This window comes from Dromaius novaehollandiae, chromosome 27, assembly GCF_036370855.1.
Source record: "Dromaius novaehollandiae isolate bDroNov1 chromosome 27, bDroNov1.hap1, whole genome shotgun sequence".
In the NCBI taxonomy this organism is placed as follows: domain Eukaryota; kingdom Metazoa; phylum Chordata; class Aves; order Casuariiformes; family Dromaiidae; genus Dromaius; species Dromaius novaehollandiae.
Window position 1 is genome coordinate 5,619,086 of NC_088124.1, and position 17,005 is coordinate 5,636,090.

The 17,005-nt window shown below is 45.3% G+C and overlaps 1 protein-coding gene across 5 annotated transcripts in view; it reads left to right on the top strand.

The window, feature by feature from the left end:
* SRGAP2 (SLIT-ROBO Rho GTPase activating protein 2) overlaps positions 1-16,227 on the top strand; it is a 116,839-nt gene extending 100,612 nt beyond the window's left edge. For 3 of the 5 annotated variants that reach the window (XM_064498101.1, XM_064498103.1, XM_064498102.1), the window contains exons 20-23: positions 4,303-4,483; positions 4,923-5,069; positions 7,136-7,463; positions 10,113-16,227. In XM_064498101.1, the coding sequence (XP_064354171.1) occupies positions 4,303-4,483; positions 4,923-5,069; positions 7,136-7,463; positions 10,113-10,496 (1,040 nt within the window). In that variant the 3' untranslated portion in view covers positions 10,497-16,227. Of the gene's footprint in view, positions 1-4,302; positions 4,484-4,922; positions 5,070-6,238; positions 6,819-7,135; positions 7,464-10,112 lie in introns of those variants that run through there. The other 2 variants (XM_064498104.1, XM_064498105.1) reach the window with 2 other exon arrangements.
* The last annotated feature ends 778 nt before the right edge of the window (positions 16,228-17,005 follow it).

The window sequence follows — 17,005 nt, forward strand, 5'->3', positions numbered from 1 at the left end:
ACACTGCATGCTCACAAGACTGAGCTCATCTGTACCTTAGCAGGATCTTAGAGTTGGAAATCATGAGCTAAGTGTAGAGCCAAAGGCTGGATGTGTTTCAGCGTGCTCTGCTGCTCCCCTCTGCATGTGCCAGGCATCTCCCCTTTCAGTAGCTTTGGCAGGCAGTCGAGTGCCTTAACCTCCGACAGCTCTATTTTAAGGAAGCAAGCAAAATAAAATAAAAAACTGTTTGCTGTCTGCTTGGAGCCAGGCTTTAGGGCGGAGCATCTTGGTGGCGCCTCTCCTTGATAATTTTTGTTTAGTCCTGGGAGAACTTGTTACCTTTTTTGTGGTCTGATTAATAAAAAGGGGTGCCTGGAATTTCACCACCGAGTTGCCTGTGTTTAACATCTATGAGGATTTCCTGATATTTCCTAAGGAAAAGGTAACACCACGGCCTTGGAGTGGTCTATTGGTCCTGCTTCCAAAGCCTCTTTTTGGCAATGAGGAACAGCTGCATGTGAGCCCCATCCAGAGCAGAGGAAAAGATGACATTAGTGATGTGAGACAGCAATCCCCAGAATGCTGACCCGCGTGTGAAGCACACTGGCCAAAACAGAGCAGCCTATATTTTCGTTCTTGCTTTTTGGCCTCTTGCAATTGTGGTAGCATCTGTTGTGGTGGTTGTGCTTGTGATGTTCTCAGGTGGGAAGAAGGTGGCATCCCCTTTCAGTTAGGGAGCATGCTGTTCGAGCTGGTCTTTCGTAATTTACTCAATAGCCTTGTCTTGTGCTCCTGTGCTGCTGCTTGCTCGCTCTGCTCCAGCAGTTGTCTAACAAACCTTTCCCGTGGCATTGCTGTGCTCCTGCTGGCTTAATGATGTTCGCACGCCAATAACAAAGCAAGCAATGTCGAGCACCGCTAGAAATGCTGCAAAATTGGTTCTCCCTCGGCAAGGTCAATCACTGCTGCAGCGACTTCTCACCAAGGTTGTTGGGAGGAAACATGTAGAATATGGAAATGAAACGCTGAGTTTAGTATTTTTTTTTTTGAAGAGATTGTTATTCGTGTAAAGCTCCAGTTTCTAAAAATGTGTGAAAACATGTCCTTTCTGAGTTTGTACTTAAAGAAGGCGTAATCTCAATGCTCTAATTAAAGCAAGGCTAATTCTTCCCACATCTGTAAAGCCTGGGACTAAAATCTGCAGGCTGAAACACCACTGGGGTACTTGCACTGTGTCCAAATGGGATTTCTAAATAGCTTACGTAGCAAGAGGGCATGATGATGGGAAAATGAGCAATTAGAGATTAGAGAAGGACACCATTTTACAGCCCCTGGAACTGATTGCGTGGGGCCTCTATGCAAAGTAACGTTTGTAGGCGTTTTGGATGGAGTCCTACAACCTACACAGAATATTCCATGCGAAATAGAGTTTGGCACTGAAGCTGAGGAGAGAACTGGGCCTCTATCTCTTCTGAGAGAACAGCAAGGTCTTGTTAACTAGAGTCTCGCACACTCGTAACAGATTTTTGCAGTGTTACACCTTGGGCTCGCTCATCAGAAGTGCTGCACACACCTTTTTGCGACTCGTGTTCTCTCTTGGGATTTGGGACTGAACTACTTTAGTCTTTTTCTCGCTCCTTTGCTTTTTAGATGTGACCAGACACTTGCTCCTTTAGCTCTTCCATGATGCTGGAACTGGTCCTCCCAAAGTAAAGCCTGCGTTGCAGGGCACCTTCGCTGGCCTAGGCAGGATTAGCAGGCTGGGGAAATATGGATGCTAAGCTGTTCAAACCTGCAGATGTGTTTTGAACAGTAAGGGAACATGCCATATTGCTAAATGTAAGCAAATAAACCTACTTTTAGTAAAGCTAGCAAAGAATAGTCTTTCCCAGCTGCATTACTGATTCTGAGTTCGATTTTGGCTATCAAGTGGAATTAATCTGGTGCGTTACTTGGAGGTGTCTGAGAGCTCAAACCCACCTTGCTGGCCTCGGTGTTCTAGACCTGGCAGCCTCAAATGTCCAGCAGAGCCGTAGCAGTGCCCGTACGGCTCTCCGGAGAAGAGCCGGTGGCACAGGCTCGTCTTTATGGAGCAGAGGGGTGGAGGAATCAGTCCCGGGGTGGGGGAGATGTTGTCTTTTGCAGAGTTTCTGCGCTGTTAACTTTCAACCTCACTGGACGAGTGAACATTCAATTTTGAGACAAGCGCAAGAGGTTGATAATACTGGAACACAAGCATGTAATATGTTCATTAAATTACGTGTATGAGTGGAAAGATTTTAAACTGCTGCTTTCCTGCACGGATTCCCAGACTGGCAGGGATCATTGTTTGGCTCTGTCTTATTGGTCTTTATTCTCACAGCTTTCTTCTGTGATCACGAGTGTAGTAGGAAAAAGCTACTGGAAATTAGAGTCTAACATCACTTCTCTGGCTGAAAGCCAGATTCCTAAAAGGCAAATTGGAAACATAAGAAACCTGAGTGCACCACTCATTTGGAATAATAAACACTCCTTAACGAAATGGATGAAATGTACAGAATTGTGGTCCCTTCCCCTTCATAAAGAAAGGGGAAACAGCAAAAAACAGCATTATCATTTTTCTTAATGTTATGAAGAAGTTGGCTGCAGAAACAAAATAAGGAGGAGGAAAGAAGGGAGCCAGGAGCCAAAACCAGATAACCGTGTGCTTTGGGGAGCCTGAAGCGAGGCAGCTATTGCAAGGTGGAAACCCAGGCCGGGCTTTTCTCACCCTTGCAAACATCGTGCTGGCCGCCGAGGGCCGGTACCTGGATTCACGTGAGGCTGCCCATACATTTACGTGAAATGTGGGATTCGATAGAGTTCTGTGCTGTGTCTGATTCTGTAATAGAGAAAGTCGTTGCTGGGGGTGATCGGGCAGGTCCTGTGGCTGATCGGCCTTAGCGCTCGGTCAGTTCGTGCTCGGTAATGACCAGTGTTGATCGTGGCTCTTTGGATAATACTGTGCTGCTGTGTCAGAGCAGCTGTGATAAGATTGTGACAGTGCGGCAGCTGCTCTCTCGGATGGATTTACACTGCACATTTGCACAAGCCCAGCTCCTACCTTGCCTGCCTAGGCTCAGCCTTGGAAGAGCTCATTCTTCATCATGTGCTCTCCCCAGGAATAATTTTAAAAGCTGTGGCTCATGTTTGGCCTTCAAATCCCTTCTGGATGGCTCTTGCACTGTAGGAGCTTCCCACGATGCTGATGCAGATCTAAGGACAAAATGGGATATCTTTCCTTGTCGGGGAACAGCAGCCGAGACTGTTCCCCCGAGAAGGAGCCGGGTTTCCATGGAGCGCCTCGCCGTGTTACCAAGCTCCTTTAAAGTAATTAGTGAGCTGAAGTCCCCCGGGGCCGTGCGGTTGAGCTCATCTCCCGTCCCCCGGTTCCAGCCTCGCGTTGGGAGCTGGCTTAATACGTATTTAGACTCAACCAGCGACAGGATTTGAAAGTCTTAAAATGATCCGCATGAATTTTGTACTGATTTTTCCAGATTTTGCCTGTATCGTCGTCCCCTCCGCAGTGCAGGAGCTCTGCGGGCGGGTGACGGGCCGCGGTGGCCGCGTCGCTGTGGTTCCTCCGTGAGCCCTTTGGGGAGGCAGGACCGCTTTGGGGGCACGGCGCGGCTCCCGGCACGGTGCCGTGGGGCGGCTCGGAGTGCGCCGGGGGGCTCGGGAGAGCGGCCGTGCTGGTGAAGGCCGCGCCGGGAGGGTCGGGGGTGTTTCTGCTGGCCTCCGCAGCAGCTCGGCCTCCCACGGCGCCCGAATCCGGCCTCCGGGGGCAGGTGAACCTCGCAGGCAGCCGAAATTTCCTCCTGAATAGGAGCTTTATTTCTGAAGCAGCTTGGAAGCAGAGGATGTTTCCCTCCCTGGAGGCTAATAACAGCTTCAGCTTGCCAGCTCAGGAGGTTTAGCTCAGCTACCTGTAAGAAAGCCTACCGCAGACAGACTCTGTCTGTGATATACCTCATTGCTACCCAGCTCTTAAATTTTGTGATTTTAAGGGTATATTAAACTTTCTCATTGTCGTTTCTATTTTTGTACGCTAGAATTTCTGTCAAAGGGTTTTTGACTTAGAAAATTTGAATGCTTCATCCCTGTAGAGAGCAGATAAACGCTGAAACTGCGACATCCCACGCTGTAGGACTCGACTCTGATCTTAGTGCTTCGCCCCTCTGCCGCCTTTGTCCTCTGTCCACGCTTTCTCCGTAAACTGCTTTGTGGTCGGTTTATACTGTGACATGCTTACCTGAGCCCAGGTGTTTAGTGAATTATTGTTTATTCCCTTCTATCTCCTAGAGTGTGAGCCCATAGAAGCGATAGCGAAGTTCGACTACCTTGGCAGGACTGCACGAGAGCTGTCCTTTAAGAAGGGAGCTTCTCTCTTGCTCTATCAGCGGGCCTCAGATGACTGGTGGGAGGGACGCCACAATGGAATTGACGGCCTTATTCCGCATCAGTATATCGTCGTTCAAGACACGTATGTTATGTTTTAAGTCCATCTGCAAGATGGCTTGCTTAAAAAACAGGTGTGGAGTGTTTGTGTCAGGATGCTGACACCACGTGGGGCATCTTCTTCATCCTTCAACTCTCCCTTCAAGAAGGGAATCCAATATAAAAGAAAAAAGTAGAGCTCCACAGAAGCATAGGCGTCCACTTATGTGAAAGTTAAAAGTTTCAGTGTCTTTGTAATACCAAAACAGTACTGGTGCTGCCAGCCTGATAAAGACGCAGAGCTGGGACCTCCAAGTCGCTTACAGAAATCAGGCTCTCTAATTTGAAAGATACATATATAATGATTCTTAGGAAAAAGATGTTTAGCATAGTGCTTTTGTGTGTTTGCATACACAGTGCTGTATGTAAAATTCAGTGCTGTTGGTACTGTTTTGGTTGTGATTTCCTTCCCTCCTCCTTCCTAGTGAGGATGGTATCTCTGAAAGATCCAGCCCGAAGTCTGAAATAGAAATAAATTCTGAGCCACCAGAAGAAAAAGTGACTGCCAGAGCCGGTGCCAGTTGCCCAAGTGGGGGTCACGTCGCAGATATTTACCTTGCAAACATCAACAAGTAAGAACAGCCTTGCATTATTTTACTTAATTATAAAGATCTTGGTGATGAGTCCAGTGAAACATCTCCTTTCCTGAGAGAGGTTAACGAATGAGCACTGCCACCATTTTTCTTTGCTTCTACCTTTTCTAACTTGCCTGCCTCTTGCTGTCCTTCTCCCTCTTTTACCAGTTATGGCCAGTGTTCATTTAAAATCCCACTGGCTTCTCTTCCCTATCCCTAAGGTGCCATCTGTCCCAGTTTTCCCAAACATGCCCTTTTTTGTAAGATAAACATACTGAGAAAGAAGGAGGTTGTGTTCCCATTCCTTATTATGTTCTTGTGATTTGTTATGTCTCGTTTACATTTAATGTGGTTTGCTTTATGGGACGGGAACAGTCTCTTCAGAAATTAGTATTGCATTTTGTGTTAAATGACATACCTTAAATCCCACCATCTTATGTTGCCTTTAACATTTTTTCATTTCTCCAGCACTTTTCACCTTAAGCAGTTACTAACCATGTGCTTGCAGTAAAACAACACATCTCCCTATTTTCCTAACTTTATCTGCTGAATAAAAATTGTTGCCTTAGCCAACAGTCAGCTTGATTAAAAAATCAGGGAAATTAAGCTAGGAAGAGACTAAATTTCTTGATCTTTTATTTCTTTTAGAGCAGACTGTTCCCCAAATCCTTCTGATGATTTCCTTACTGTAAAAAAGCCTCTCTTTGTGCCCTGAAGATGATAATTGGCTTTTAGAAGTGGACATTTTTAACTTTCAGTTAACTTAACAGACCTTAGTCAGTAAAGGCAGTAATAGAAATGCATTTCTTTTAAAAAGGTTTGGAACAGCTGGTGTCCTGCACAGAGCCTGATCCTCAGGTTGTGGGAGTCGGCAGAGCTCCGCTGATACGCAGATCAGCGGAGCTTCACTCATCAGTTTGGGATCTGGTCTTTCTCTTACGATATTTATTGTATGAGCCGTTCAAGTATGTCATTCAGTCAGTTGTGGAAAAATTTGTATAATGATCAGGCCTATGTTGGAGTCTCACCATCTGCTGTTTGGTAGTGTGTTGTATGTAGTGTTTGTAGGAAGCCTGGGTAATGTCCACTCCATTTTTTTCCCTTTACTAGGGAAACTGATATTTAGCAATAGTAGCATAAGACTCATTTTGTTGTTTTTTCTTTAGGAATGAATCTTCTGACCTATGTGTGAACAGACTTGAGCAAAATTAAATCAGATGGTTTCGCAATGACAGTTGTGCCACCCACTGAATTATTATTTGGATGCCAAAACCCTACTGGAGTTAACACTTTCTTGCAGTTATTCCTGGGGCTGGTGCTATATAAGTGGATCCTTGCCTGTATAATGGATGCCAAGCTTCAGACCTATGGCATAAAGTATTCTTGCTACAATGGCCTTTACATAATTTGAATGGAATCATGCTGTCAGACCACATGCTGCTGGGGTAGAAAGTAAATTGTTTGGACCAGCTCATCCATTTGATGTCATCTTTTGGTACATCTGTAGCCCTTTATAGATAATGCCTCATGGTCTTACTAAAGCACTGGAAAAGATGTCTCTCTTACCACCAGCACATATTGGAAGCGGTTCTTAACCCCAAAATATCTATGGGGTTCTTTGCTTGCCAATCTCTGAAAATAATAACTTGATGCCTTGGGCCAGGAGCTTAGTAGACTTATACTGTGTCCTCCAGTCAAAAATTGTAGCTCTGCTCTTCTAATGTAATAAAAACACATCAAAACCTGTTGATGGCACAGAGGGTGTTTTTTGTTCAAATATAAAATCTTTACTTCATGACCAACTCAATTACTTTCCATCCAAGTTTTCTGTTTTTGCTATGATTGTGCACAGCTGCCAGAAATTCAGTCTTGTTATTAGAAGTGTTAAAGTGCAATGATTTACTGTTTCACAATGACTCCCTAAAATCCTGGGTATATTTGTAATCTGGGTATCTGTATGTCTCTTCCCATTGTCTTCTGTGTTGTCTTGGGGGGATATCTTCAAATTACAGCCCATCATGTATTCCTGCTTGTATTGACTTGTTTTGCTTTTGTGACTGAAGGCAAAGAAAGAAACCAGAGTCAGGCAGCATCAGAAGAGCCTTTCGTCAAAGTGACAGCCACGGACTAGGTAGTTCAATGGCAGAACCAGCCTCCCCAGGAGCCATAGCCGGTTCCAGACCCTCATCTCAGCCCATTATGAGCCAAAGTCTTCCCAAGGAGGTGCCAGATAAATGTTCCATCAGTGGCCACGGCAGCCTCAATTCTATCAGCCGACATTCGTCCCTGAAGAACAGGATAGACAGCCCGCAGATCCGGAAAACTGTGACAGCAGGGAGGTCAAAGAGCTTCAACAACCACCGGCCCATGGACCCTGAAGTTATTGCACAGGTAGAAAGGAGTATTCTACCTTAAGGATTGTCTGAGCATACTTAAAGGTTATTTGATGCAGTGAAATGTTTTAATGCAAAGTCTGAATTAATCTTATAACTTGTATGCTGTTCCTTCTAGCCATGCAGTATTAATTTACTTCGCAGCTTGAATTTAATCTTTTAGCCTCCCTTTGTGTAAGTCGCTGAGACTGCTTTCGTGAGTGCAGATAAACAGTCAGGTCCTTGCTCCATAAAAACTTAGCCTTGTTCATTATTCAAAATGTAGTTGCAACAATAAAATCATCCATTACAGAAGATTACACAGGTTCCAAAGCTGTCAGCAAAAAATTAAATAATCTAGACTTCAAGACATGACACTAAATACTTCACTTTTCTCAATTTAACGTTTTCCTGTCAGTTTAGCAGACTTGCCTGTGGTCAGACATTGGAAGCATATGTAGCAGTGCAAGCAAAGCGAAAGCAGGCTGCTGAGCTGAGCAGTGTTCACAGCACCATCTTTGTATGCTCGCAGGGTTGAGTGGGTGATTAGGAACCAACTTTGGGCATAATCCTCCTAGTTTTCATTAGTTATTTATTTAGACAAGTGCCTTGAAATGAGGACAGGATACCAGTGCATATAGAGCTGTGCTTTAACTTTGCAGAGAGAGTGCTCTGCTTTTGGGACTAGCTCCACATACTGAGTGTATGGCAGGGAAATAGTCTGCTCACATTGATCTCTCTGTTCAGCTTAAAGGGAAAGGTGGTGTTGTTTTTCTTAGGCTTTGCTGGTTTTGGCACAGACCAGCTGCTTACAAATTCTTTGTCTCTGTGCTTATTGCCTGCATCTCTGTACACAAAAGTCTGTTCTGTCCCACTGCGTTTGGGACCACAAGCTGCCACAGCAGTGACTGGTGTCAAGCAAAAAGCACCTGGTGTTTTTTGCATCTGTACATCTGTGGTTTCACAAGTAGAACAGAAAACGATTGAAAGTCAGACCTGGAGATTTCAAGAAGTGACAGCTACTAATGGGGTGAATGATGTAAATGTTGCAGATTTCCCTGTTCCCTGAAGGATCTTCCCCCTCTCCCAGTCCAAACTGTTATGTGTCTGCACATGTATGCTTGCCTATACCAACTGTTTTCGGTATGTGATGGATCTATCTAAAGCCAAGGAATGCCTGGATCTCAGGTTACAAAGCCAGCAGAGTGACTGGACTTCTTTGCCTCTTTTGGTTCTGAAATCTGTAGATTTCTAAAAAGCTGGGGGAAGATGCATGAAAATTAAACACCATTTTCATTGAAAAGGCACCAGCATCAAGTAATAAATAAAACACAAGTGAAAATCTCATTCATATTCTGATGGAAAGTTGTATTTTGCCCTTATGAATATCTTTAGCCCACTTGCTCCAATGAAATTATAATATACAGTTCTCATCTTCATATTTCATTGTCCTTCTAAGGCTTTGGTTGACAAAACCCAGTTTCTTTGTTTTTTTCAATTAAACTCTAACTGAAGTTGTTCTGTCTCCTCTTCCTGACAGAATATTAAGTCCATTGTTTTCACTGGAGAATAGTCTTAAAAAAAACAAACAACAACAGAAAGATGTTAAATTAATATTTCTCTTTGCCCCCATAGGATCTGTTTAAACACCATCTCATAACCATCATACACTTGACATATTTTCCCTAACTTCATAAGTAAAATCTCCTTGGCCCCAAGATAGACTTGGAGGTGTCAGATTACTGTCTCCGGTTTCTTCCACCATTCCTTGACTGATTTACCTTCCCCACCCCCTGAAAAACCTCTGAGGAAGCTGAAAAGCTGTAGCCAAGCTGTGAGTCACGGAAAGGCGAAGCTCTTCTGCTCTCCAGCGAGTTTGGTGCACCCGTGGGCTCCGGAGTGCAGGCTTTAGCAAACGTGTAGGTCTCGATACCGTTTAGAACAAAAGCCCACATCTTTTAATCTCAGAAATTTCTCTCTGTACTGGTTTGTTAATAACTGTAATATTTTATGAGAGAAAGGAGAACTACCAACTTGAATTTTTATGCATCTGCGATACTTTCTGTGTTTTTAAAAAGATCGAAATTTTGAGTCCCGTTTAATATCTTTATGGAAGATAAAACTACATGTATAGCAGCAAAACCAACAAAGCAGCAAGAGCACGCAATGATTTCAATATATTAAGAGTGTTTGGCCCATCAGCCAGTACCCAGAAAGTCAGCCTCATGTTTCCTTTCCTTTAGGAACTTACTCTCCTGAATCTCATGCACCAAATAAAGTGCAAGAAAGGGTGCTGATATTTTGAGCTGCGTGCTTTTCTGTTCATAGCGGTGTCTTAGAACTGGGTTTGTCACTGAAATCTGAGCAGAATCAGGAGACCTTGGCATCACTAAAGGACCAGATTAGCATCAAAGAAAGCGTAATAATTATTTTACTCCCTAGCAGAGAAGAATACTGCTGCTTATTGGCTTCAGTATATAGTGCCATGTAACAAGTATAGTTTGGCATGGGTTTCACTTCACCTGAAGGTTCTTGACCTCCTAATTGCATCGAGTTTTGGTGTTTACAGCCTGGAATCCAAAAACGCAGCTCTCTGAGACTGACTCTTATCTGCTCATTTATGAGTCTCAGTTCTGTGATTCACTCGGTTTCTCTTTTGCTTTTGCAGGATATTGAAGCAACTATGAACTCTGCTCTGAATGAGCTGCGGGAGCTGGAAAGGCAAAGCAGCGTAAAGCACACGCCAGATGTTGTCCTTGACACCCTGGAGCCTCTGAAAACCTCCCCGGTGGTGGCCCCCACCTCCGAGCCCTCCAGCCCCCTGCACGCCCAGATCCTCAAGGACACTGAACCCCCCTTCCAGCGGAGCGCTAGCACAGCCGGCGACATCCCGTGCACCTTCAGGCCAGTGAAGTCCGTCAAAATGGCCACCCAGGTTAAACCTCCAGCAACGAGGCCGAAGCCTACGGTTTTCCCCAAAACTAATGCCACGAGCCCTGGTGTCGCCTCTTCAGCATCTCAGCAGCCTACTGACAAGTCCTGTACTGTCTGATGAACTTGATGCTGCACTGTGGATATAACTGTACTGTTTCAGATGAAGAGACTATATTGAAGAGACATTAAAATTCCTATTTAACTAATTTTTGAACTTCTGCTGAAGGTCAGTTGTGAACTGCTACTTACTGCTGGGAACACTTCCTGGGAGTGAAACATTGGTAACTAAGCCTCATCCCATGTACCCGAATCAGTGATGGTTTTAAGGCAAAACAGGACATGCCACGCTTAGGAAATCCACTATCGGGTCACTGTGAAGCTGAGGAGGAAAACACAAAGTGATGAGTTGGATCTTGGTTTCTAGTTGATGCCTTGTTCAAGTGTTTGGCCACTGAAAAATACTTAGTGGCATCATGTTTTGAATACTGGTGTAGTAACTTATATATTCTGTGTTTCATTTATCACAGGGAAACAATAGGATAGCTATTAGTCTACTGCATGTTTTGGTGCCACTAGCTAGGTGGAGCTTGGACATGCCTGTTTCTTGTGCGTTATTCCGTTGCCCACTGGTGCCACTGTGGTTAAGGGTCTGTCTCAACTTCCATTACATCCTCTGGTTTTGTTTGTTTGCTCCCCCGTTCCTTCCCCAAGGGCCAATGCTCTTAGCCATCCAGCCTCCTCCTTTAGTCGGCACTTGTCACGACAAATAGTTTACTCTGGAACACTCCTAGATTTTATGGAGTTATACATAATATGTGTCTGTGCAAATATAAACAAATATGCTCCTGAGGTTTAGGAGCGTAAGAAAGAGCCCAGAAGAAAGAGCTCAGTTGTTGCTTATGGACAATCTAGCTGTCTTTTCCTCCTTTGCTCTCCCGTGTTTAAAAACAGCTTTATTGTTTTTCAGTGTAATTTTCAGCCCATAGGCTATCGTATGGTGTGTGGTCTTGGGAGACTGAATGTAAAAACAATTTAGCTTTTGAAAACTAGCTAGCATACTCTTATAGGAGCTCATTTACGAACGCACACATCCTTGTTTTGATCACGTATCAAGATGGGTCCTTACCAAAACCCCAGTTACAAGCACTGCAAAACTTCAATCAGAAGTTCTCAAGTTTTGTATCTTCTCCCAGTTTCTGGTTGTAAATGCTTTGGTCAGTGGCTGTGACCACTGTGAACTGCTTTAGGGAGCCCCGCTCTCATAGAGCGGCGTGAGAAGTGCTGCTTGGGACGTCGACGTGGCAGCATGCGGCTTCTGGAGTGGCTTCCCTGCGTTTCTCTGCGGTAGACTGGCATGCCTTCCTCGGACTCTGCAGACGTTTGAATGAATTCTTAGTACATGTATTTATACGGTAGACAGCAAGTGCTTCAGCCGCTAGCAGGCTGCATGGACTCTTTTGTACTCTCCTGAGAATTTCCAGAATGCTAACAATTATTTAATTTTTTAAAAAGGCATGTGCCACTTAAAACAGTAAAGAAGATCTTGCAGTCCCACAAGAGAGGAAACTTTTGACTGATCCTTAGCTCTCAAGCTTTTCTGGGACTTAAATAGTTGCACATCTTAGGTTTTCATCCAATAAATTCAGGCAAAGACAAGATAAGTTATTTTCCTCTTCCTTTTAGGTGAGTTTCTTTTAAATCTGTAGGTTTCTCGCACTTAGCTTCCTTGTGAGTGTAATGCCATTACAATGGGAACTTTAGTAATTAAAAAAGAAGCAAACAAAACTTGCATTATTAAGAACAGTTTTTCCATAAACATACTTTTCTGACTCATTTTAAGGATGTTACTTGGAGAAATTAACAGGGTTTTATTGTCCCTGTGTCCGCCCATTTCTACAAAAGAAGCATATCTAAACGAGTGATGTCTATTTAAACTTTTCTGTGCCCTAAATTAAGAATATAAAAAAAATTGTGGACACCAGTAGAGATGAACACCGGAAAGATTTCAGTGAGACCACTTTCATTATTCGTTTTTCCTGAACGGATTCGTAGCAGCGGTTCTCTGCGGGAAGCACTGCAGTACGCGCGCGACTTCTCCTGGGTCTTGCCCTGTTCGGCTCTCGGGGAAGATCCCACCAGTTTGACCAGCGAACTTTGCTCTCAGGTTCTGATGGACTCCTACCACCAAGGAATCACTTGTTCTTTTGGGGAAAAAGAATTAAAACAAACTCGTAATTTTTCGCTCAGGCAGAACTTTCTGGCATTTACTTTAAGTAGGGATTTTTTTTGTTTTGTTGGGTCATGAATGGCCGAAGTGAATCTGTGTCAAGAGCAGGATCTCTGTAAACTTACTTTGACTCATTTGTAATGCCTTATTTTCTTTATATTTTTATGCCTAGCATTCTTGTTTCTAAGAATCAGCGTCCAGCCACCACAGCACATTTGGAGAGGAGATACTCTTTTTTGTCGTCGAGGTCTGAAGTATGAATGGAAAATGAGAGATCAAAAAGACTTCAGGTTCCTGTAACAGCAACTGTCTGTATGTGGAGTTACTGTGCTTATCTCCAGCATCCACAGCTCTGGGACAATCCTACTGCCAAGGGGAATAGCCTTAGCAGGACAAACTGTATCTTGAGCAACTCAACTGGAATTTTGGTGTGCACTGTGATTGACACTTACCTTACAGCAAGCAATACGGCAGCCTGAAGAACATCTTCGCTTCCCCGTGACCTGGGCCTACCCAACCAGCAGGAAACTCGCACACATGCGCACACACGCAGGAGGAAATAAAAAAAAAAACCAAAAGCCCCAACTTGTAGCTTGTCTGCTCACTTTGTGAACGCACAAGGCTGGGAGAACATTTGCGATAAGTGTTTTATTACCGTTTGTTGCAGGAGAGGTGGGAAAGAGACGCTGGAAGTGTCGGCACCGCTCTCCACCGAGCCAGTGGGCATCTTACAGAGGAGACCAATGTATCGTGGACAAATGAGACACAGTGGTTTGCTTGGGGAGGTATAAACGTTACTTCATATCTTCATATTCAGAAGGAATATTAGCTCTTCCATGGAAATTTTCATGACTTTTATGTAATGTTTGTGTCAAATATAAAGACAAGAAGTGTTTGATAACTGGAATAACGTATGTCTGTTTGATAGTGCTTTGTATGAGCAAAGGATTCTTGTTCATCAGATGTTGGATTGGAATAATCCAAAGCAAAACTTTTAAAATAAAATACACTTTTAGGCCATCAATCTTAATAGCTTTTGAAGCTCTAACCTTGTATGTTTTACTTCCCTAGTTGGGAATTGAGCAGTGTGCTTTAATGGTTGCTAAATTTCTGCCTCTCTGAGGTAATCCAAAGGCTCACGGTTTATAAATGGTAAATTTGTTCTTCATGTCAGAGCAGTGGGACATGACCAAACATTCTCATTTTATCTGTACTGGATACTTTGTTGCAATGAAAATGATTAGAGTGCACTGTGACAGCAGAAAAAAATTGTTGTCTATGTATGTATTTTGATACCTGTTTAAAAAGAGTCTTTGGGTTTCCTGTGATGAATACCTCATATGTTGGGTTTTTTGGGGGGGGTTGTTTTTTTCCTTTTCTTTTTTTTTAAAGCAAGATTGTTCTTGCACAACAGTAGGTTAAGGTAACCAAGTTCTCATAAATTTATTTACAAAGCAAAACACTTTGGACCTTGGCAAGAAATTCCATCTGTGTGAATCCCGCACCTGGCGCGTGGCCCGGGACGAGCAGTCGCTCGGCAGCGTTTGCCCCCGCGTTCGCAGCAGCTCTAGCAATACTCAGCCAAAAGAGGTCACTGCAGATGGAGTTTGCTGCCTTGCCACTTCTCCTTGCCTGTGTCAAAACCTCAGATTCAGTTGAACGTTGTATAGGTTTTGGGTTTTGTTAAGTATTTAAGAGACTTTCTTTTTTCCCCCCAAGAGAAATAAATGTCTGAGTTAGCACTTCAGATGCTTTACGTACGTTTACCTGATAGACTGGAATACTCTGTCACTTGATGAGATATGTGTTGAGGGAATACTTAAAGTAGATTATATTCTCAGCAGGGCATAGTTTGCTAGTAAGGCAACTGTAATGATGGAAAAATACCCATGGAGGCGATTTGTCTGAGATTGATTTGGTGAAATGTTGAGCTGTGTGGCCCCTATCCAGCAAAGTGGTAAGCGCCTGCTTTATTTTAAGCCCAGGAGTAGTCCCCGTCTATGGCCCTCTGAGGCTGAGCATATGTTTTGGTTTTGTGGATCAGGTCGGGGTCCCTGCACTTAGCAGGATCAAGCCCTAATTGCATGGGAACGTGCTGCAGAGTGTAAATGCATTTACTCATTCGACCCTGAGCCACAAGCTAGTAAAGCGGTAAAGCTAACAGCATCTGGGCGCTCCCATCGCCGCTGAGGCTGAACCGAACAGAAAACCAGCTTAACAAACTAGTTTAGGGGTTGTTTATTTTGCCATTTTTAGTTTTCACAAAAGTATTGCCCTTTTTGTGGGCTTCTCTGGCATTGGCTGGGGTCCCACATGTGCAGTAGGAGAAATACAGATGTTTCTTTAGGGGACGGGAAGCGCTGGGGGCTTGCACGGACGGGAGCGATGTTTTCTCGTGCGTTAAAACTTCACGCCCTGCCGAAAGCTCCCAACCTGGAGAAAAGGCCGAGCGTTACTGGCGGGCTGGACTGAACTTCTGGTTCTGGGCTAACATATCACTCCCGAAGATGCTCCTCTCTCTGGGTCGGCTTCCTGCTCGTCTCTTCCGCGCGCAGCAGCCTGGTACTTGAACAGGATACTTGACCCGCTGCCGCGGGCCCGCACAGGCGTCACGCACAAGCGCCGCGGCTGCCGGCGCCGCTCCTCCGCCTGCGCCCCTGCCACCGGGCCGGGAGCAGGGGGTGGTTTTCCAGGCTTGGTTCTCGCGTGCCCTCTTGGTGGGTCTCGAGATGCCAAAACGGCAGTTCAAAGCCTGGAAAACGTGAGATTTGTTTCTGTTACATTTTTGTGCTTCCTATAACGTAGTTGGAGACCGTAGAGTTTTGTTTGTCAAAGATGGGCCAAAAAGAGGTGAAAGCAGAGAGGGAGGGCAGCTCCCCGCTGCGCGGATACTTGATACGCCAAGCTTTGTACAGGGTAAATCCTCAGCAGTTTGCAATGGGAATTACGGACAGATCCTCGGTTTCAGAGGCACTGTAGTAACCTTACTTCTGACGTGGACTTCACCAGCCTTTCTCTCCAGGCGGAGTGCTGCAATTCGAGTAAATTCAGTCCAACGGAGTTGGACTCGTGAGTGTGCCAAACTGCCGGAGCAATACTTGCAAGCAGCAGGGTCTGCGAAAGACCAGCTCTATGTAGCCAAAACAGGGCATTGGTTGAGACCGTCTCGGACAGGCTTTGAAGAAGAGCAGTGATGTCACGGTTCTACTGTAATGTAACAAAGTTCAATTGCAAAGTCTAGAAATCTTCTTTTTGTTGGTGGTTCGAAACCTGGGTCCCGCGGCGGCGGGCTTGGGCTCGTCTGGTGCGTCGGATTTTTCTTTTTTATTAACAGCGATTGTTAATGGTGGGATGGAATGTTCTTGCTCAAAGTTTCCATTGTTTCATGTCTTCTACACCAATATATATATGGTGTATATATTAAACTGTGTAAAATTGTACTTTGTATATATAACTCTGTACAATATGGAGGTACATCCTTTTTTTTTTCCTTTTGGTACAGTATTGTACAGTATTAGGAGTTATATGTGTTGGAAATGTTAAATCCCTACTGGGGCAACAAAATGTATCCATTGTCATTAGCAATAGTTTTGGAGAAATAAATGTTTTGGGTATGGTGGAAGTACTGAGCTATGGACAGCAGTGAATGACGTGTCGCGTGAGCGTGCGTGACCGCGGGTACCCCGTGCGGCCCTCCTCTGCGGTTGATCTCGCTCCAAGGCTTTGATTTTCCTTGGATAGTGGCTGGTGCCGGTAAGTAGCGGAGGAGGAACCTGCAGGATCCCAAAATACGCTGCACGGCTCGCGGGCCCCGTCGTGTTTTGTTCGGCAGGGATGCGGTGCAGCCCGAGGAGCAGGGAGCCGCTCAGCGTCGGCGCTTGGAGAAGCAGCCGCCGGCGCTGCCCTCGAGCATCCATCCCCGCGCTGTCCGCACACGCCGCCCTCCCTGCCCTCTCCCGAGGTCCGTGGCCCAGCATCATCCTCCCGAGATGGAGCAGCGGGTGCCCCTTCGGCTCAGCCTTGCTCCTCTCCCGTCCCGCTCAGCGGAGCACAAACCCCTTGTGCTGACCTGATTAAGAACGCTTAATTTTCCAGGCTCCGCAGGAGAGCAATGGCCTCGAGCCCTGCCTGGGAAAGGCTTTAGGATCAAGATTACAGCTCAGGTCTCTGTTGCTGCCGTTCCCCCCGTTTCGGCTTTGCAGCGCCTCTTCCAGCCCCGCTGCGGACGCGGCATCGGGGCTTTGACGTTTTGGATTCTCTTTGTTTCGGTGTCACAGAATTAATTATTTCAGGGCGGGTCGATGGGAGGCAGGAGGGAGCGTTTGATGTTTAAGGGAGCCCCTCAGCACCGCGGTGGGGACGGCACGGGCCCGGGGCGCGAGCTGCTGCCAGCCCGGCCG